Genomic DNA, 18634 nt, shown 5'->3' on the forward strand with positions numbered 1-18634 from the left:
CCATTACTTTCACACTATTCACTAAAAACACCCGAGACAAAACAAAGGACAAGTATGACAATCGTGTTTACCGCTCTATTTCTACCAGTAGCATGGCGGCGTAAACATGCGCAGACTGGTTTCAATTTTGGACAGCACACCAGCGCTCTGTGTGAGTCTAGTATACTATTATAATGTCTTTGTTGGTGACAGACTACAGTCCGAGATTATACAAGCTGGCGCATAGCACGATCGAGAGTAGGTCTCTGTGAGTCATGACAATTTCTGCCGCTAGGTTCGCCTCTCTGCCCTATGAAATGATGAATAGTATCATTACAAAGCATTGTGCATCGTGAAAATAGTTCGATTAATTGTGCATTACTCATTGAGTACGAATATTACAAATATGCCAAGCATATTACAGTGTTATTTGAAGTTTGTTCAGCTAAGTTATATTCGAAAATTGTCTGTGTTTTGCTATGTGAAGAACTCTGTACCAACAGGTCGTATCTTTATAGGTTAAGGTAAATGTCAAAATTCTCTCATATAACAAGCAATGCTATGTTAAAAGTGGCGAATTGCATTTTCCGACTCTCGAATGATGTGACCCGAAATGTAAAATAATTTCATGCATTGTTTTACTTACCAAGCATTACTGATATAGGCCTAATGAAAATGTGAACGACGTGATGTAAACATTGAAGATAATGTTGTTACTGTTTTCCCTTTCTCTTTTAGAAAATACCGACAAAAGTAATGAATTATCTTCATGCTGTACTTATTAGGTAATTAATGTGTATTTGTCTGTATTTTAGACCTGTGTATTGTTACGTAATTATCAGTGAATTAGGTTAGAGAACTTAACAAGGTTAGTATGAGATTAGGTAATGCACCTCAAACTGGTAACTAATAATGGCTGCTGCGAAATAGGCTGAGGTGGTTATCGTGTGAATAAAATTATATCTAGAATATCTAGTTTTATTATATACGGATACGTAAAGTTTTTTTTTTTAGCATGTGTTTGTAATTTTGTGAGGTTATGTCTAGCCTAATTTATTTTTATTCTTGTATCATTACCAATACATTAATTTATTTTATATTCATTTCAGGTGTTACGGAGGTGTTACATCTATGGTGGCAACTCTACTTATGTTAGGATATGAAGTAACAGTATATATTCAACTTCATCATTTGCTAAAAATTAAAGAAAACTGTATGTCTTCGACTCATTCCATCGTCATTTCTTCTTATGTATGTGAACCACGTTCATTCTAAAAGTGCTACATTAAATGAACACTATAGACAACGTGATGGAACAATTTAGAAGTTACTGTTAAAGTGCTCAACATTTTCAAGTGGTGCTATACCCATTGTTTCAAAATGTACATACATATTTTTATATTTCTATAAGAGGTGTCATAAATTATTTCAGCATATTTGTAAATTCTTCAAAATTAATTCTTCTAATTAATACCATAAAGTAATGAAATAATATAGGCCTAGCCTAGGCCTAAGTTGTATATGATTTTATACTACCAGTATTGATGTTGATCTTGGTAAATTAATCCAATTTCACAGTGTTGTCTTTTGTATTGTGGTTCATAACAATTGTAACAGTATGTACGTGGAAATGTTTTTAAAATAATAAATTCTAGCTCATGATTTTAAGTGGTCGTTTCAATGGGAGGTTATATTGGAAAGATGATCACAAATGGATAATTTACTGCAAGATACAAGAACTGAATATAAGTGAGTGTTCCGTTGAAAGTGAAAGTGAAAATTTCGTTTTACAAGAGCTAAGTAGGCGTAATATTTATTTTAGAAATTATTTGAAAGCTACAGAATATGAAGAATAGACCTGTAACCATAGAAATCAACTGCGAATGGTGAGTGGCCAGGTTTCATTAATAATTGAAATGGAGTAAAAATTATTTTCTTCTTATCATCCTGTTTTCAATATTTAAATTTAAGCACCTTTCTCTTCCTTGTTATTTCGTGAGAGATTACTTCATACTATCACATAAGCTAAATTTTTTCTGTACAGATAATAAAAATTACATACATAAGTAGGCTACTTGAATATTGACGATACAAACTTCATATACATACCTCACCAGGTATATTCAAGAAGACATCTAATGTACTGTAACCAGCACATGATTAAAATACTGATCAGATGTCCAACAGTTTCTTATTGCACTCTTCACTTCAAAAGTTTGGCACATAGTTAATGAAAATCTTGATCAGGAAATCATTCATAAAAAAGTTAAATGTACACGTTTAAAACTTTCCTATAACATAGGGCATCCTCATTGTTACTTTTAAGTTTTAGGAATGTACGCTTATAACTGTATCACAATCTGAAATAATCATAATATTTATAACACGATAGTAGATAGTCAGTGGCTTCACAAGTTTTCCCAAAAGAAAGTGGGACATTTCTTCATCTTTACATGTGTCGCACTTCAGTTCTTGCGAAAATCTTGGCTTCAGAAAAGAATACTACAGCGTTTACTATTACTATGCTCAATAGATTAATCAGTAGGCCTATAGAAATGTTTACACCACTGCAAGAAAAAATCGCGTAATAATTATACTTCTCAATTATTGTGCCGTTCGTATTTTTTTTTTAAGAGAGGGAAAAGTTACGCCTTGTTGCAAATGCTTAATTATGAATTCAAGGAAATTAAAGATAATGCAGTACCTTAATTAGTTGCAATATCTTATTTAATAATAATATTAATAATATTAGGTGAAAAGGGTAGGCTATAGTGCGTATATGTAAGATGTCTAGTTAATTTATTTCCGGAAATGTTTGGTGTATGAACTGAAGTACAGAGCAGACACTCCTTCAGTTTATATGTAATATGTTTTAATATCAAGAATGACAGCCTTTTATTGTAATATAATTGAGGAGTAGAAGTTTGAAAATTACGTCTATTGTCCATAAAATATTGTACGAAGCATTTAATAAGCAATGGTGAGTCCTTTAAATGCCCCAAATGTCAATGTCTTTTAAGTGTTCTGCTATGAATATATAGGGCAGAACAGCGTTCCGAGCGGCGGAATTGGCATTACGAGGGAACCACTTCAGACTCGTTTTTCAAGCTCTATGCGCCAGCTTGTATAATCTCGTAAGCAACGCTACAGTCACAGTCTACTATATAGTAGCACAGTCTAATATATACAGTCGCGCAACTTCAACACTTTTTTTGCCAACATTCGCGACACTAGCGCCCAAGCGGCAGGCAGGGCACTGGTCATAGGGGTGATACAGCCAGCACGTGCTTTAAAGGGATACGAGATGTTATAATAACGTTTTAATCATGCGTCGGAATAAAGGCAATGTGTGCAATGACGAAAATTGCAGTAACAACAAGTTTAAATCTCCGAATTTGTCGTTCTTCAGATTCCCTAAAGACCAAGAGAAAATCATAACTCAGCCATAACTTATAATCCACGTTGTAGGTACCCTACGTATTGTGTTCGTTAAAACATTTATTATTTATCAGTTACCTATTTGTATGTCAGGAAGGACAGTTTAAATAAAAACAAAGTAAATACCTGTTACAGTGTATTATTTTTTGCAGAGATCATATGTGTAAATGTGTAACCATTCGGATTTTGGATAATATATCTACAGTTTTTAATGCAAGTAATTCCATAATTTTTGTATTCGTGTTTTTTTCTTTATATTTTTCAAAAGTTGAATGTTATACAGCATTCAAGTAGATATCATGGTGTTAATTTTGCAAGATTTCATGGAGTATAGTAATCCTTTTGCAAAATATTCACTTCTTGAATAAATCCAGACTGTGTCGTTAAATTTCTGATGTGTTGGTGTAGATTCATGTGGCAGACGTATTAGGTTCTCAAGAAATAAAAGAGCCTTTTTAAATTTAATATAAAAAGCAATCTTTTCTGTAATAATTTGCATGGCTGTTATTGGTGTTGATTTTACATTCCCAGTGATTATTTGAGCCGTTCAGTGCAGAAATGGTGTAAGTCAAAATCAGGTAATGAGGTTTACAGTAAAAATTCTGTAAAATACAGCGCAAAGTAGCAATTAATATATCCTTCGTGCTATTCACTGACTATTAATAGTTTAAATACATTCAATATTAACTGCCACTTTGCGCTGTATTTTACAGAACGTTTACTTTAACCCCTCATTACCCATTTTTGACTTACAACACTTCTGCTCTGAAAATAAAATTAGGCCTACATTTTCTGAGTTAATTGAAGTTACAATTTTTTCAACAAAATTGTGTGTTCATTTACTTGTTCTCACCTACGTCATATTAACAGTAAATGCATGTAAATTACGTATTATATAGGTAGGATAAGTTAAAATTAGGCATTATGTGTGAAAACTGGAAATGTAATGTAAAATGCGGTAAACTTGGCATAAAAATTTAAACCATACATCAGCACTATTTGTGACTCAAAATAATAAAGGAAATACCGGTTCTTAAGAAATGGAAAAATAATGAACTTCATATTAATGTTTAAATCCTCCACTTTTCTTTATTTTCAAGTTTATCTCAGCGGCCGAGTTTATCCCAATTTGCGGTATGCAAAATCGTTAATTTCTTAGGAAATGGGGAGAAGAGTTCACCACGCGATGTGCCCTACAATTTTGAAGCTACTAATTTTTACTCTTCTCACAGGAAATACAAAGTTCCAATGATTCATAAATATATTTAGGAATGAATTGAATTAACCGACCACGCACGAACAATTATATTATTTCAAACCATGATACGTGATCAAGGCCATGATTCAGTTGTAAGGAGCAGAAAGTATTACGTTTATTCCCAGCTTCTGAAACTTGTAGATTAACTGCGTGTGAAATTGTTCCAGGATTCTAAAGTAGAATTAATAAGAACCATATACACTTATTGTATAGCATAAAAATATAAAATAAATTACGCAAAACCCGTTTTCTGATGTGTTATCATATGTCGTGTGCACACTTTTAACTTGCCTGCCGCTAGAGGGCTACTGTCGCGCCAACTGTCAAATGTTGGCATATTTTATACGTATAAGTTGCGTGACTGTACTGTGATAGTAGATTGTGCTACAGTCGCGATTATCAACCTAATCGCGATCGGGTTTGTAGTGTGTCACCGTCCCGATCGCGATCAGGAGCTAAAACCAACGAGCACAGAATACATAGAGTAGACATGAATAGCTTGGAGGTGAAGCCGCTTTTGTAGACCGTCGCCATTATGATGCTACCAAAACATTGGGCTCCCGGTTAGCACATGGGCAGTTGATTGTGATGTTGCATCGTTGTTTTAATTAATAAATGAAGTAATTTCAATATGCCTACATGTACTGCGTATGTCTGCACAAACAGGTTTTCAAAAAAATTCCTGGAATAACTTTTCACAGGTAAATATGCATGTGTGAAATGTACTTATTACCGGTAGATAATGAATGATTTAGCCTAGGTTAGTCGGTTAGATTCGTATTGTTCACGTATTTGTTTGATTAAGAGAAAGGATTAGTGTATTGATATTATTGTAATTAATTTTTATAATCACTAAATCAGACACGCTTTGTAAACTTAGCATTTACGAGCGAAGCTAACCTAACAACCCATGTTGGAAGTTTGTGTCGAGTGCTATAGAAAACGGGCGTACCGAGGTTTCTCTTAAACCGAATGCACGTATTCGTTTGATGAAGAAAAAGAAATAGTGTATTAATATTATTATAATTAATTTTTATAATCACGAAATCAGACTTATGCTTTGCAGACTTAGTAGCTTCATTAACTCGGTCGTGAACTGACTTGACCCACTTGGTAATAAAACTTCACTTTTGTTCGCCGTTATAATCTAATTATATACTATAAACGAAGAGCCTATCAAATATTATATGGTTAAGAGCATTCTATTTTTTCTCTAAACAAAATCGGGACATCTACACGAAATACTGGCAAAAGGAAGAGAATGATAATTTGCGTTAAGAAGTTTCATTATTAAATCGAAGCAAATTGATCAACCTATAAAAGTAATTGTTATAGGGTAGCATTTTTATTGGACTAGTAGCAAAATAAGGTCAAACTGTTATCTTCCTTTTTTATCATTATTGTTTGTTTAACCTCCCAGATTATCTATTAAATACCATACTGCAATTTGAAGAGCTGCCAATTTAAATAACCTGTATATATGTGATTTATCGATGACAGTTTCGTAATTTTTGCTAAAAAATACGTGCATAGCGATTCTGTATTACGAAACAAACAAGAAAGTGTGAGTCCTACAAGAAATTAGGGACATATGGAATTCTTATTATCATAAGATCTTCTATAACGTAATAGCTATTTTGCAATGTTTTGGTAGCAACAAGATGGCGTCAGGTCCATAAAATCGGCTTCACTCCGTCCACTGGTATTAAGATGCTAGTGTCTACTCTATTGTATTCTGTGCTCGTTGGCTAAAACCTGTTTCCAGGACAAGATAATCACGCTGAGGCACGGCCCAGTGGACGAAAGTAACATTTTAGTAGACTTTGGTTTCGAATCACCTTGAATTATATTATTTAGGAAGTGATAGCTTCTGCTGTGAAATTTTGTTACCCCTTCCATTGTATTATATGAAACAGAAACGAAAATGAATGGCTAGAAAATGAATTTGGCTACTATAAGACGTAGTGGAGAAATTTAATGCAGATGTGAGAAAAGTAAAAAGAAATATATTGACAAGTGAAAGACGAATTATTCATATTTCATATATATATATATATATATATATATATATATATATATATATATATATATATATATATATATAGAGAGAGAGAGAGAGAGAGAGAGAGCAATAAAGGGCTGCTGAAAGATGTTTCATTTCAATAAATAATGGATTACAAACTGGAACTGGTTTCTTTTTCAGATTTTCAATTTCAGTCTCCATTACGACGCTATCGTTGAGGTTAAGGTTGATTTTAAAAATGTTTTATTACAAAATAATATAAATTTTTGGCATGATATAAATTGTATAGGTTATAAAATCTATTTTCAAAATAATATAAATAGTAATGATATAAATTGTATCAGTTTACATTGTAAAGCATACAACAATTTTAACAAATAAATTCCCATATCAAGCTGCAAGAAACAACAAAAAAAAAAAAAGGAAAAAAAAAACAATGAACAAACTTCAAAAGAAAGTATGAACTTTAGGTGTTGTCCAGGAGGGAAACAGACATATACGTATGTACATAGAGAAAATTCTTTCCTCTATAGTAATTCAGCTGTTGACCAGACGGGATGTAGTGTGTCACCACATTTTCGGTAATCGCGATCGGGCCTGATAGCGATAAGTGTTAATCGCGATTACTACTGTAGTCTGTCACCAGTAACGAACTCACTCATCCGCCAGGTGTGTGTGTATGTGAATATTGCACTTAAGTGGTCCTTCGCCTGCACACGTACATCTTCTCTCCAGCACGTGTGCTGTTGCAGGTGTGCAGCTTCTCCCTCCGCCAATGCCACCTAGTATGAATGTATGTATGTACTGTATATATGTATGTATGTACTGTATGTATGTACTGTATGTATGTACAGTATGTATGCATATATATATATATATATATATATATATATATATATGTACTGTATGTATGTATATATGCATATGCAGTTTTGAAGCCAACAATGGGAAGGTAGAGATAATAATTAAAGAACACCCTTTTTCTCTTATTATAGCACAACAATTTTATTGCATGTATATTCCATACCTTTTTTTTTTACATTTTTGTTTCTTTGTAATACATAATGCTGCAAAATAAGAATAAATGTTATTATAACTATATGTACACACTCAACGAGAAAGAAGCTGCATGGGTAACAGTGACAGCGGGAGCGGCAACGACGACGGGGGCGGCAACGACGACGGGGTCGGCGTGGGCGGAAAAGCTTGAGTATCCGAAGCTCCTCACGGGCTCAACGACGGCGAGGTGGGCAGGGGCGGCGACGGCAACGGGAGTGGCGTGGGCAAACACGGTGGGGTAGCCGAAGCTGGGAGCTGCAACGGTGACGGGGGCGGCGACGGCAGCGGGAGCGGCATAAGTGGCAACGGCGGCAGGGGCATCATAAGCGGCAACGCTACGCTTCTTGCGGCCCTGCACAGCAAGAGCCTCGGCGTGGGCGGCGAAGTGGGCGGTCTTGGCAGCTACTTCGGGGGTGTCGAGGGGCACTCCAGCGTGAACAGCGGGGATGGCGTAGGCGGCGGCGTAGTGAGCTGGAGCGGCCACGACGGCGGGGGCGACGAAGTGGGCGGTCTTGACGGCAGCTACTTCGAGGGTGTCGAGGGGCACTCCAGCGTGAACGGCAGGGATAGCGTAGGCGGCGGCGTAGTGAGCTGGAGCGGCCACGATGGCGGGGGCGGCGAAGTGGGCGGTCTTGGCGGCAGATACTTCGGGGGTGTCGAGGGGCACTCCAGCGTGAACAGCGGGGATGGCGTAGGCGGCGGCGTAGTGAGCTGGAGCGGCCACGACGGCGGGGGCGGCGAAATGGGCGGTCTTGACGGCAGCTAATTCGGGGGTGTCGAGGGGCACTCCAGCGTGAACAGCGGGGATGGCGTAGGCGGCGGCGTAGTGAGCTGGAGCGCCCACGACGGCGGGGGCGGCGAAGTGGGCGGTCTTGGCGGCAGCTACTTCGGGGGTGTCGAGGGGCACTCCAGCGTGAACAGCGGGGATGGCGTAGGCGGCGGTGTAGTGAGCTGGAGCGACCACGACGGCGGGGGCGGCGAAGTGGGCGGTCTTGGCGGCAGCTATTTCGGGGGTGTCAAGGCGCAATCCAGCGTGAACAGCGGGGATGGCGTAGGCGGCGGCGTAGTGAGCTGGAGCGGCCACGACGGCGTGGGCGGCGAAGTGGGCGGTCTTGACGGCAGCTATTTCGGGGGTGTCGAGGCGCACTCCAGCGTGAACGGCGGGGATGGCGTAGGCGGCGGCGTAGTGAGCTGGAGCGGCCACGACGTCGGGGGCGCCGTGGATGACGGGAGCGACGAGGGCAGCAGGAGCGGAAGGACCGACGGGAAGGTTTGTGGCAGCCGCACGGAAGCCGTTGACGGGATCGGAGACGTAGCTGGTGCTCTGCACGAGACCGTGTCCATCGATGTAGGAGTAGCCTCCGCGAGTGATGCCGTCGGCGGTGCGGGTCTCGGTCTTGGCAGATGGGCCGCCGGAGTAGCCGTAGCTGTACTGTCCCAGTGTGTCCTGGGCGTGGTATTGGCTGGACACGAAGGTGGCCACACCAATGGGGGCGGCTAAGACGGCGGCATAGGACACGGCACCCAGTAAGCCGGGCTTGGCGGCACCCAGAGCGACAAGGCGGGAGACAATAACCTGTACAGAGAACAAGCGCGAACGTCAAATCTGGCACCCTGGCACCTTGCCTTCCCGTGTACCAATCCTAGTTGGGGCAGTTTACTTTTCAGCAGAAAGATCGTGAAGATTTGCGGTATGGTACAGTTTTCTTCAACGTATTATCTTGATATTTTCATTTTACTAAAGCACCGAATAAGAACAACATCTGCAGTACAAGTACATTGTTAAAGGTACTCTTTAAAGAAAGGAGTAATTTGCAGGTTAGTATGATAACTCCACGATCTGAATTTATGTTAATAAGAGAATTGCCATTAAATTATATATAATTCCCCATGGCGTTCTATCAGATTTCATAAGTGTTCATTTTGTTAGTCTCGAGGACGGGGAGATTCTGAGTATTTGCAGCGTGGGAATAGTTTTCTTTGAGTTCCATAATTTCAGCGATTATTACCATATATACTATATATATATATATATATATATATATATATATATATATATATATAACTTATAAGTTATACTGTAAGTTGAAAGTGTAAACTCATACCTTATTGTTGAGGGGCTGGGGGAGGTGGCGAGGACTGTTCGTCGTCCCCCTTCTTTGCATTGTGGCCCTGTTCTTCGGGAATTTCTGGAGCTAGTTCTTCTGAGTAAACTCTTTTCAATTCACCCCCCTCCACAACAACAAAGTGGCCCGTGTTTCTCTTGCTGTGAGGAATAAAGATTGGCGGTGGGGTTTCTTCTCCTGCCAACTGCCCGCCCTGACCACTCTGGCCTGGCTCTTGTCCTTCCTCTGGTTGTCGAGGTAGATATTTAGAGTAGTCGGTGACCTTGATTTCTTGCTCAGATGGTGAATTCAGGTCCTCCTCGCGCAGTTTCGGGCGCCTATGCCTATCCTTGAACAGGATGTCTTTGGGATAGGGCCCCTGAGGACTAATACGTTTCTCGCCGGTGATGATTTTCTATATCCCGTATCCTGTGCCTATCAGGGACACTACTCCGATTGAAGTAGCTCCAAACTCCAGTACTCTTCGATTATGAGAAAAATATTTCAGCGCTGTTCTGAACGAGTTGAACATTTTTCCTAATATTCAGAACGTATGTAACACAGCAACGGCATTGCTATTGTTGTCATGCATCGTCTCCATAGAGACCGCAGTTATTGTTTCATGTAGATCAGCTGTGAACAAACTAGGTATCGTGATTACATCGTGTAATCAAAGTCATTCATACTGGTGAGGGGAGTTTCCTGTACATTGCTCTCTGTCTCGCTCACGTACTGAAGGTATCAGTGTCGGTACCATGTCGCTTTACAAACCCTCTGTCTCTCTACGAGCAGGAAAGAACGTTTCGTACAGAATGAGAAGAAGAATTTATTCGATGTTCTGTCGGAGAAAATGTTATTGTTCAATTAGTAGTCGTATACAGAAGCGACATTACAGAGCATTACGCTGAATACACAGGAATATAGTGAGGAATATATGTGAGGCTCTTGAGGTTGAAAGGAGAGAAGAAAACAACTATTGCAAGGTGGAAAATTTTTCTGGAAAAATATATAATGGCAAATTTTCCATCTCACGTCACAATATTAATTCGATATACTTATATTAATAAATCTTTAAATCTGACATAAAGAGAATATAGTCGCTTCATGGCTTGTGAACTACACTTTTAATTTCTTTGAGTAATGCTCCCAACTTTTCGATACTTGCTCTCAACGTTTTCAAATAAACTATATGTGAATTTAAATTCTAAGCTTAATTTATATTTATTAATATTAATATGAATATTAATTTATATTGACATACACCAAAGAAATAATTTCAGTGTAAAAACTTCGCAATGTCCTACTGCATGTAATTAATTTGGAGTATAATAGGCTATTTTCTTCAACATTTATGCATTAATGGACACAGTAAATAATAATGCTTAACGAACAATGAAAGAGTAGGGTCTATTACTTTAAAGTAATTAGTATTTACTATGTAAAATGAAATACTTCTTCGTTTGTTGTTGTTTCGAAATTACTGCAATTTTTTCTTCAAATACTGTATAAAAATCATATAAATAAATTATGCTTTACAAACCACTACTTTGTGAAGTATAACTGAGTAAGCCTAAAGTTTCTTTTATTACAATTGTCAAATATAGACACTGATCATAACTTTTTATTTCGTTAATGTTTGTAACACTTAGATCTAGTACACTATATTTTTAGTTTTTGTTTCTGTCTTACCGAACTGGAAGGTCCTGGGTTCAATTCCAGTTGGTGAGGGAATTATCTCGTTGCCGAAACTGTTAGAACGGCCCCGAGGTTCACTCAGCCTCCTATAAAATTTAGTACCGGGTTTTCCCGTGGTAAAAAGATGGACGGAGAGTGGTCCGAACACAACTTCATTCTAGTGCAGAGATAAAAAAAATATAGAATTCTACCTCCTTGCCCCCCAAGAACCTTCATGACGGGTAAGGGGCTATTTTTACCTTTACCTTATCATCTACGAGCTCTTACTTTTCGAACGACTCTCTTCTTTTTTTCTGACACTCAAGCTAGAAATTTAGTCTCATATCTAATTTTTCACTAGCCCTGGCTATATTTTTATAGGACATGCAATGAGCTCCATTAGACGGAGTTAATTGTAACTTTGATGAAATTGTATGATTCTATTAGGCCTACTGACCTTCGTTTTCCAGCTCAGTACTGATTCATTAAAGTTCTGAGTTTATATCTCAAAATTAACCGAAACTGGAAATTTCAGATTTTGAAACCGCTTTTCCCTCCTTTTCATTAAAATTAATTTTACACAACATCATAATAGGCCTAATTTTAATTTACAGTTACATATACATCTTACGAATGGGATAGTTACTATATTATAAGAAGCACGCCAACGAATATTGAAGAGTACAATACCTCGTTTAGCCTTCTGAATAGACAAGCCAACGCTCTCGTTGCGGAGTATGTTGCGCAATTCCTTAGCGAGCTTGACATTTCGCCGGACGTGAGAGGCATTTTTCTCTATTTAGTCACACATTGTGACTGATGATTCTGCGTCTGGATGCTAACAACACTTCATACCAAGACCTCTGTTTAATTTCAAGTTCGTATCAATCTTAAAACTGTATCGGAGTCAATTTTGTTCAGAGGCGGCTCGTTGTAAGAGCACATAAAGGCGTCAGTTTAATGTGCAATTCTATTGTTTACGATTGTTAATAGATTTTACACAATCCATACAAATTACATAACGCACTGCTATCGGAGCGGCCATGACATGAATTTTTTGTGCAGGAGATCAGAGTTAAAATCCTGAAGGTTTCAAGTGGCTAAATACAGAACAGGAGCAGGTTTCTTCGAAATACTTCGCTTTGTCCTTTCTAGTGTAATATCAGTGGGATGATGATGTATTTTGAGGGCTGTCTGGGTGCAGTACCGCTATTGTTTGGGGGAGCGGTCTGTGTTTTCTGGTGACCGTTAAGAGACTTGCCTGGTTCCGTCTGTATAGTATCTCCGGAGCTGAGAAAGCCACCCTTACGCTCACTCATTCATTTCATCCCCACCTTCTGGGAATTTTACGCTTAATTAAGCTGTCTGTAAGTCTACACGCGGACTTCGTCTTCGTTTGCCCCCCCCCCCCGTACAAACAAACACACACATAAAGGATATTTTGCTTTAGTCTAGCGTTTAGCGTTCGTATACTTTTAGAAGTATATTTTATGATGATGATTGCCTTGTAACAAGAGAAGAACGAAACAAAGAGCACAGAATAATATTGCTGTAGCTGTACTCTTTGAACAAAATACAGCGTGGTAATCGATCAGGCCCAGTTTCATTATCGATACTTAGCGCGGCATACTAGCGCACACTATCGGATGAAATAGAGAATTTCATTTACTCTATTACCTTTCGTAATAAAGTAATGACGAAACTATGACGCATCTGTGTAACAGTTGTATTGTTATACATTACATATGTAGTGATTATTAATCAGGAATTAATAAACTTTGTTACACACTCATGAGGTATCTCTTTTTTTTCGACAGGTATATAGTTCGTCACCAACACGTACACAGTTTCTCAACAGCCACTAACACTAATACGGTTTCACTCACTCACACCTCCGCACCGTTGCATATAAACAGTTTTCTTTCGGTCCACCGAATACTAGATTCCCATAAGATGGATAGCGATAGAATTCTACTAGCACCAAAGAGTTTGTAATATATAACTAGAGACACCAACGGCGCTAGTTTCGCGTACAAAATTGAACCGCTGTTCGGCCGCCATTAAAGGGAGTTGATACTTCGCCGGGAGTGCGAGCAGTTCATGCTTATTGAGGAGTACGAATAAATATAAGTACACTTGAAGGGAAATAATAAGAAAATGGTGAAATACTGCGCCGCAAATAATTATTCGAACATAGCTACTATTGTAGGATGCCCAAGAAAGCATGCATATCTTAATATTTGGAATAATGTTCCAAATGCAGTTCCTCCTTTGAATGTGTTTACAGAATGTCGGAATATTTCTTGGATAAAGTTTTTCCAGAAACACATTAATCAGGTTTATAAAGTTGGTTTCAACAATGTATGTAAGGGTTAGGAGCCATCATATTACAGTGGATTATAATAGCAGAGTGCATAAGAAAATCCTCAGACTATATCTGTCTAAAACTGTTTTGTTTCACGATAAATGAATTAATCATGTAATTTCCGTTTTGTACAGCATGTACTTCTAGTTTTTGGTTGTATTAAATGCAAAGAAATTAGTGAAAATATAGCTGAAGGCCTAGCTAGGCCTATTATTACCACTGCTACTAGGTCTACTATTACCACTACTACTAGGTCTATTATTACCACTACTACTAACTAGGTCTCACTACTACTAGGCCTACTAATACCACAAAAACTACGTCTACTATTACCACTAATACTAGGCCTACTACCACCACTAATACTAGGCCTACTATTACCATTACTACTAGGCCTACTATTGCCACTACTACTAGGTCTACTATTGCCACAAAAACTAGACCTACTATTACCACAAAAACTAGACCTGCTACTACCACTACTACTAGGCCTACTATTACCACTACTACTTCTACTATTACCACTACTACTACTGCTACTATTACCACTACTACTAGGCCTATTATTACCACTACTACTAGACCTACTATTACCACTACTACTAGGCCTATTATTACCACTACTACTAGACCTACTATTACCACTACTACTAGGCCTATTATTACCACTACTACTAGGCCTACTATTACCACTACTACTAGGCCTATTATTACCACTATTACTAGGCCTATTATTACTACTACAACTTGGCCTATTATTACCACTATTACTAGGCCTACTAATACTACCAAAACTAGGCTTCCTATTACCATTACTACTAGGCCTATTACCACTACTACTAGGTCTATTATTACCACTACTATTAGGCCTACTATTACCACTACTGCTGCGCCTACTATTACCACTACTCCTAGGCCTACTATTACCCCTACTAATTGTATTAAAAATTCTGTATTGACCTCTAACTTGGTGGTCATCAATTACACAATGAATAGATAGTTTCTAATAAAATTTATTCTCATTATATTTTAAATCTGTTTCCAGAATTTTTATGATCTCATATTTCACCACTAAATATTTTCTAAGCACCATATACCTTCCTCTTCCTTTGCATTGAAGGACTGAAATATAGATCATTTTAAATATTACAGTAAATATCCATTATTATGTCCTTAAAGCAATACTAGTAATACTGAAAATTAATGTTGACATGTCATTATTCAATATTTCACATACTTATCCCGAGTGTATATGGTGATTTAATTTATTTTTTAGAATATCGCCAAAGATGAACCATTATAATACTTTAATAAATACAGCGCTCCTCTGCCATTCATGTTTATTTCATCACGACTCATCCTTTGTAAAAGATGTTTAAAACAGTGTCTATCAGCAGGCTACATCAATGTATTGTGGTACTGTTTTCGAATTTTGCGCCGCAAACACTCCCTTTAATGGCGGATGCTAGCCGATTCAATTTGTGACATTTTTCTTGCCTGCCACTCACGGGTATGTGTCTCTAGTAAGTATTACAAACTCTTTGACTAGCACAGAGTTCAAAGTTTACTTCCTAAATATAAACGCTATTTATATCGCTACTGCTGTTTATTCAGTGTGCTAGCATATTTACGTATTGTGCATATACTGTTTTCGAAATCTACACTCCTTTTATACACACTAGCAATAAACTTCCACACCTGATCACTGTTAAGTTGGAACAACAGGGTAATACCGTGGAGGGAGTAAGAATATGGAGTCAGCCTTAGCCTGCCAGCTTGCGGCCAATTTTCTGGAAAGCCGTCTGCTAGGTTCCCCTCCCACTACACGCCGTGCTTGCATTACACAGAAGGAGGAGAACGTGTATTTAAATACTTTACAGAGATAATACTTATATATCCAGTGTGTATTAGAATGTCAAATATTCATACCAATTATATTAATTTATAAGCGTGTTATTTACAAACAAGATGAGCTTTTGTGCTGCTTTTGGCTGCAGCAGTCTGAAGAAAGAAACATAACTGAAATGGCATATAATTACATCTGAAATAGCATTAATAGTTAACAACATGTGGTTATTTAAAAAAAAAAAGCTAGTTACTAACAAATTTTCTCTTTCTTCCACTCATTGGAGTTCAAAAACCAATCAGCAACCTTCTCGTCATATCAGGTTGAGTCAATTGTCAAAATATTTTCAGTTTGCAGGGATGTTAGGATAGTTGTATTCAGTACGGTCACAGCTTTGGACTTGGATTCTCATTGTTTAAAATGTTCTATTTCTTCCCTCTGCACATAGCCCTACTCTCTTCCCTCTAGGAATTGATTCTCCTACTGGCGCATAACCGATTTACTGAAGCTACTTAGCTACCACGTGCGGAGACAAGAATGGGCAGCTTCGAATTTCCAAGAATTTCAAAACCGGCACATCTTAACAATGAACACACATTAAACCGTTTTTGCGTGATTATAATAGGTTACGCACATTTGTTTGTACAAAAGTTGTCTTGAAAACTGGGATGCGTATTAATTCGTACTCAAACACTCAGATTTTAACAAATTAAAATTAACGCTCTATTTATGTTACGGGATATGGTGGGAAACAGCTGACGGAAACGGCGCGTCTTTAATTAAGCCAAAAGATTTACAAATAATTAACTTACAGACGATAGAGTAGCATGACGTTAGTTATTGTCAGTAAATGTTCTGACACCCCTGTTGACCAGAAGTTCGAGTTCTGATATTGCAAATGAGGGTGAATGTGATGTACAGCTAGAGATAAGTCTGTGCCTTTATTTAACCTGTCTTGATATAATTTTAAACTTGAGTGGTTTTTAGCACAGGTGTGTATTGTATTCGCCAGTTTTTTTCTGTAGGCTATTTTCCGATAAAAAAAATTGGCGCGTGTATTATATTCAATGGAATAAATACGGTACTTTCGAGTTCTTACATTTTCACGGCAAACCTAAATTTGAGAAAAATTTAATTAGAGCGTATAAATGAATGTTTTGTACCTCTTGGGGTATAAAATTCGATCGTGTGAGAAAAATGAATAACTAAAATAAATTGAAGAGTCCACTGCAAGAATGATGGATGTCACTTTCTTGTCGAAAATGAACCAAGACTGTCAATGCATAGCTTAAGACATATACATACTAGGTTCAAAAAGTTCCCGGAATTTTCTAGCATCATAGAAACAACGTACCTTAAACACTATTCTACAGCATTCCCTTCAAAATAGTTGCCTTCCGCAACAACACACTTTTGCCAACGCGTGTAGAGTTCCTGGAAGCAGGCCTGGAAGCCATTTTGTGAAACCCGTCTTAGTGCTCTCGTCGCGTTTGCGATAACCTCTTCAGCATTGAATCTCCGTCCTTTCAGATGACTTTTCAGATGGGGAAACAGAAAGTAATCAGGTGGTGAGAGATCAGGAGAGTATGGTGGGTGATCCAAAGCAGTTATGTTGTGCCTGGCAAGAAAATTCTTTACAATAATTGCGCGATGAGCAGGTGCATTGTCATGCATAAGGAACCAGTTGTTTTCTACCCACTTTTCTGGACGTTTCCTTCTCACTGCGTCCCAGAGGCGACGGAGGGTTTCTACGTATAATTCTTTCGTTACAGTACGACCTTCTGGAATGAACTCATGGTGCATGAGACCCTGAGAGTCGAAGAAAACTTCCAACATAACTTTGCTTTAAGTGTGCTTAAATGCGACAGGCTCATGTCAGTAGATTTACTGGCATGTGAAAGAACTCCTGCGGGACAAAATTCCGGCACATCCGGCGATGCTGATATAACCTCTGCAGTTGCGAGCGTCGTTAAATAAAACATAACATTTAAAATAACTTTGCCTTTGGAAGTGTCCCTAGGAAATTTTTGCTTCCGAGGAGATGTTTTCGATTTCCACTCAGATGACTGTCGTTTAGGGACTGGGTCGTACAAGTAGCACCAGTTTCATTTTGTTTAAGAAATCACCATCTTCATCAGCCATACTGATCATGTCCCCAGCAAAACACAGAACTTGATGTTTGTACTTTGCTCTGTGGACATAATTACAAAATGCGACGAACAAACAAAACACTATGATAAACAATTGCCTACAACTCAAAACCAATAATTGCCATTATCAGCAAACTTTAAGGAAACGACATCATGAATGTTACCAACAAAACAAATGTATAATATCCCTTGTTATATATTAATACGAAAAATGGTAGTAAAATTCCGGGAACTTTTTGAACCTAGTAGTAGAATGTACATACAGAGTTATATGGCATTAACACTGATAGTCATTGTCCAGTAATGATCGGAAAATCACAGTTAAGCTTTGAACGCTAAGCATTTCAAACTTTCATTTGCTTCTCCTGCAAAATGTATTCCAAATGACATCAATAATTCTTGCAGTGGACTCTTCAATTAACATGGAAGATATTGGAATTTTGCGGGGATTTAAGAAAAAAGTAGCCTATAAATGAGAAATTTATAAATGAAATTTTACTGTAGACCTAATGTGCCTATGTTACGTTGAATCTTTCTTAAACATACCTGCAATAAAATATTATATCATTGATTTAAACTTCAATCAGTTGTACATTTTAATTAAGAAACCGATATCCGTGCACACTATTATAATTTATTATTGTTGTAATTTCATATGCTCATAATTTTAAAATACTGAAATATAATTAATTTGTCATATAGATGTAACAGACACGGGTGCAGTGTACCATGATTAT

General features: G+C 37.9%; 1 protein-coding gene across 1 annotated transcript; it reads right to left on the bottom strand.

Annotated features, from left to right (window-relative positions):
- Positions 1-7684: 7684 nt before the first annotated feature.
- LOC138697036 (calphotin-like) lies at positions 7685-9357 on the bottom strand (the record flags this gene model as incomplete). The annotated part of the gene is made up of 1 exon (XM_069822628.1): positions 7685-9357. A coding segment is annotated over one exon (1563 nt), but the record flags the coding sequence as incomplete, so codon positions are not given.
- Positions 9358-18634: the final 9277 nt, after the last annotated feature.

The sequence above is a fragment of the Periplaneta americana genome, chromosome 3 (genome assembly GCF_040183065.1).
Source record: "Periplaneta americana isolate PAMFEO1 chromosome 3, P.americana_PAMFEO1_priV1, whole genome shotgun sequence".
Lineage (NCBI taxonomy): Eukaryota > Metazoa > Arthropoda > Insecta > Blattodea > Blattidae > Periplaneta > Periplaneta americana.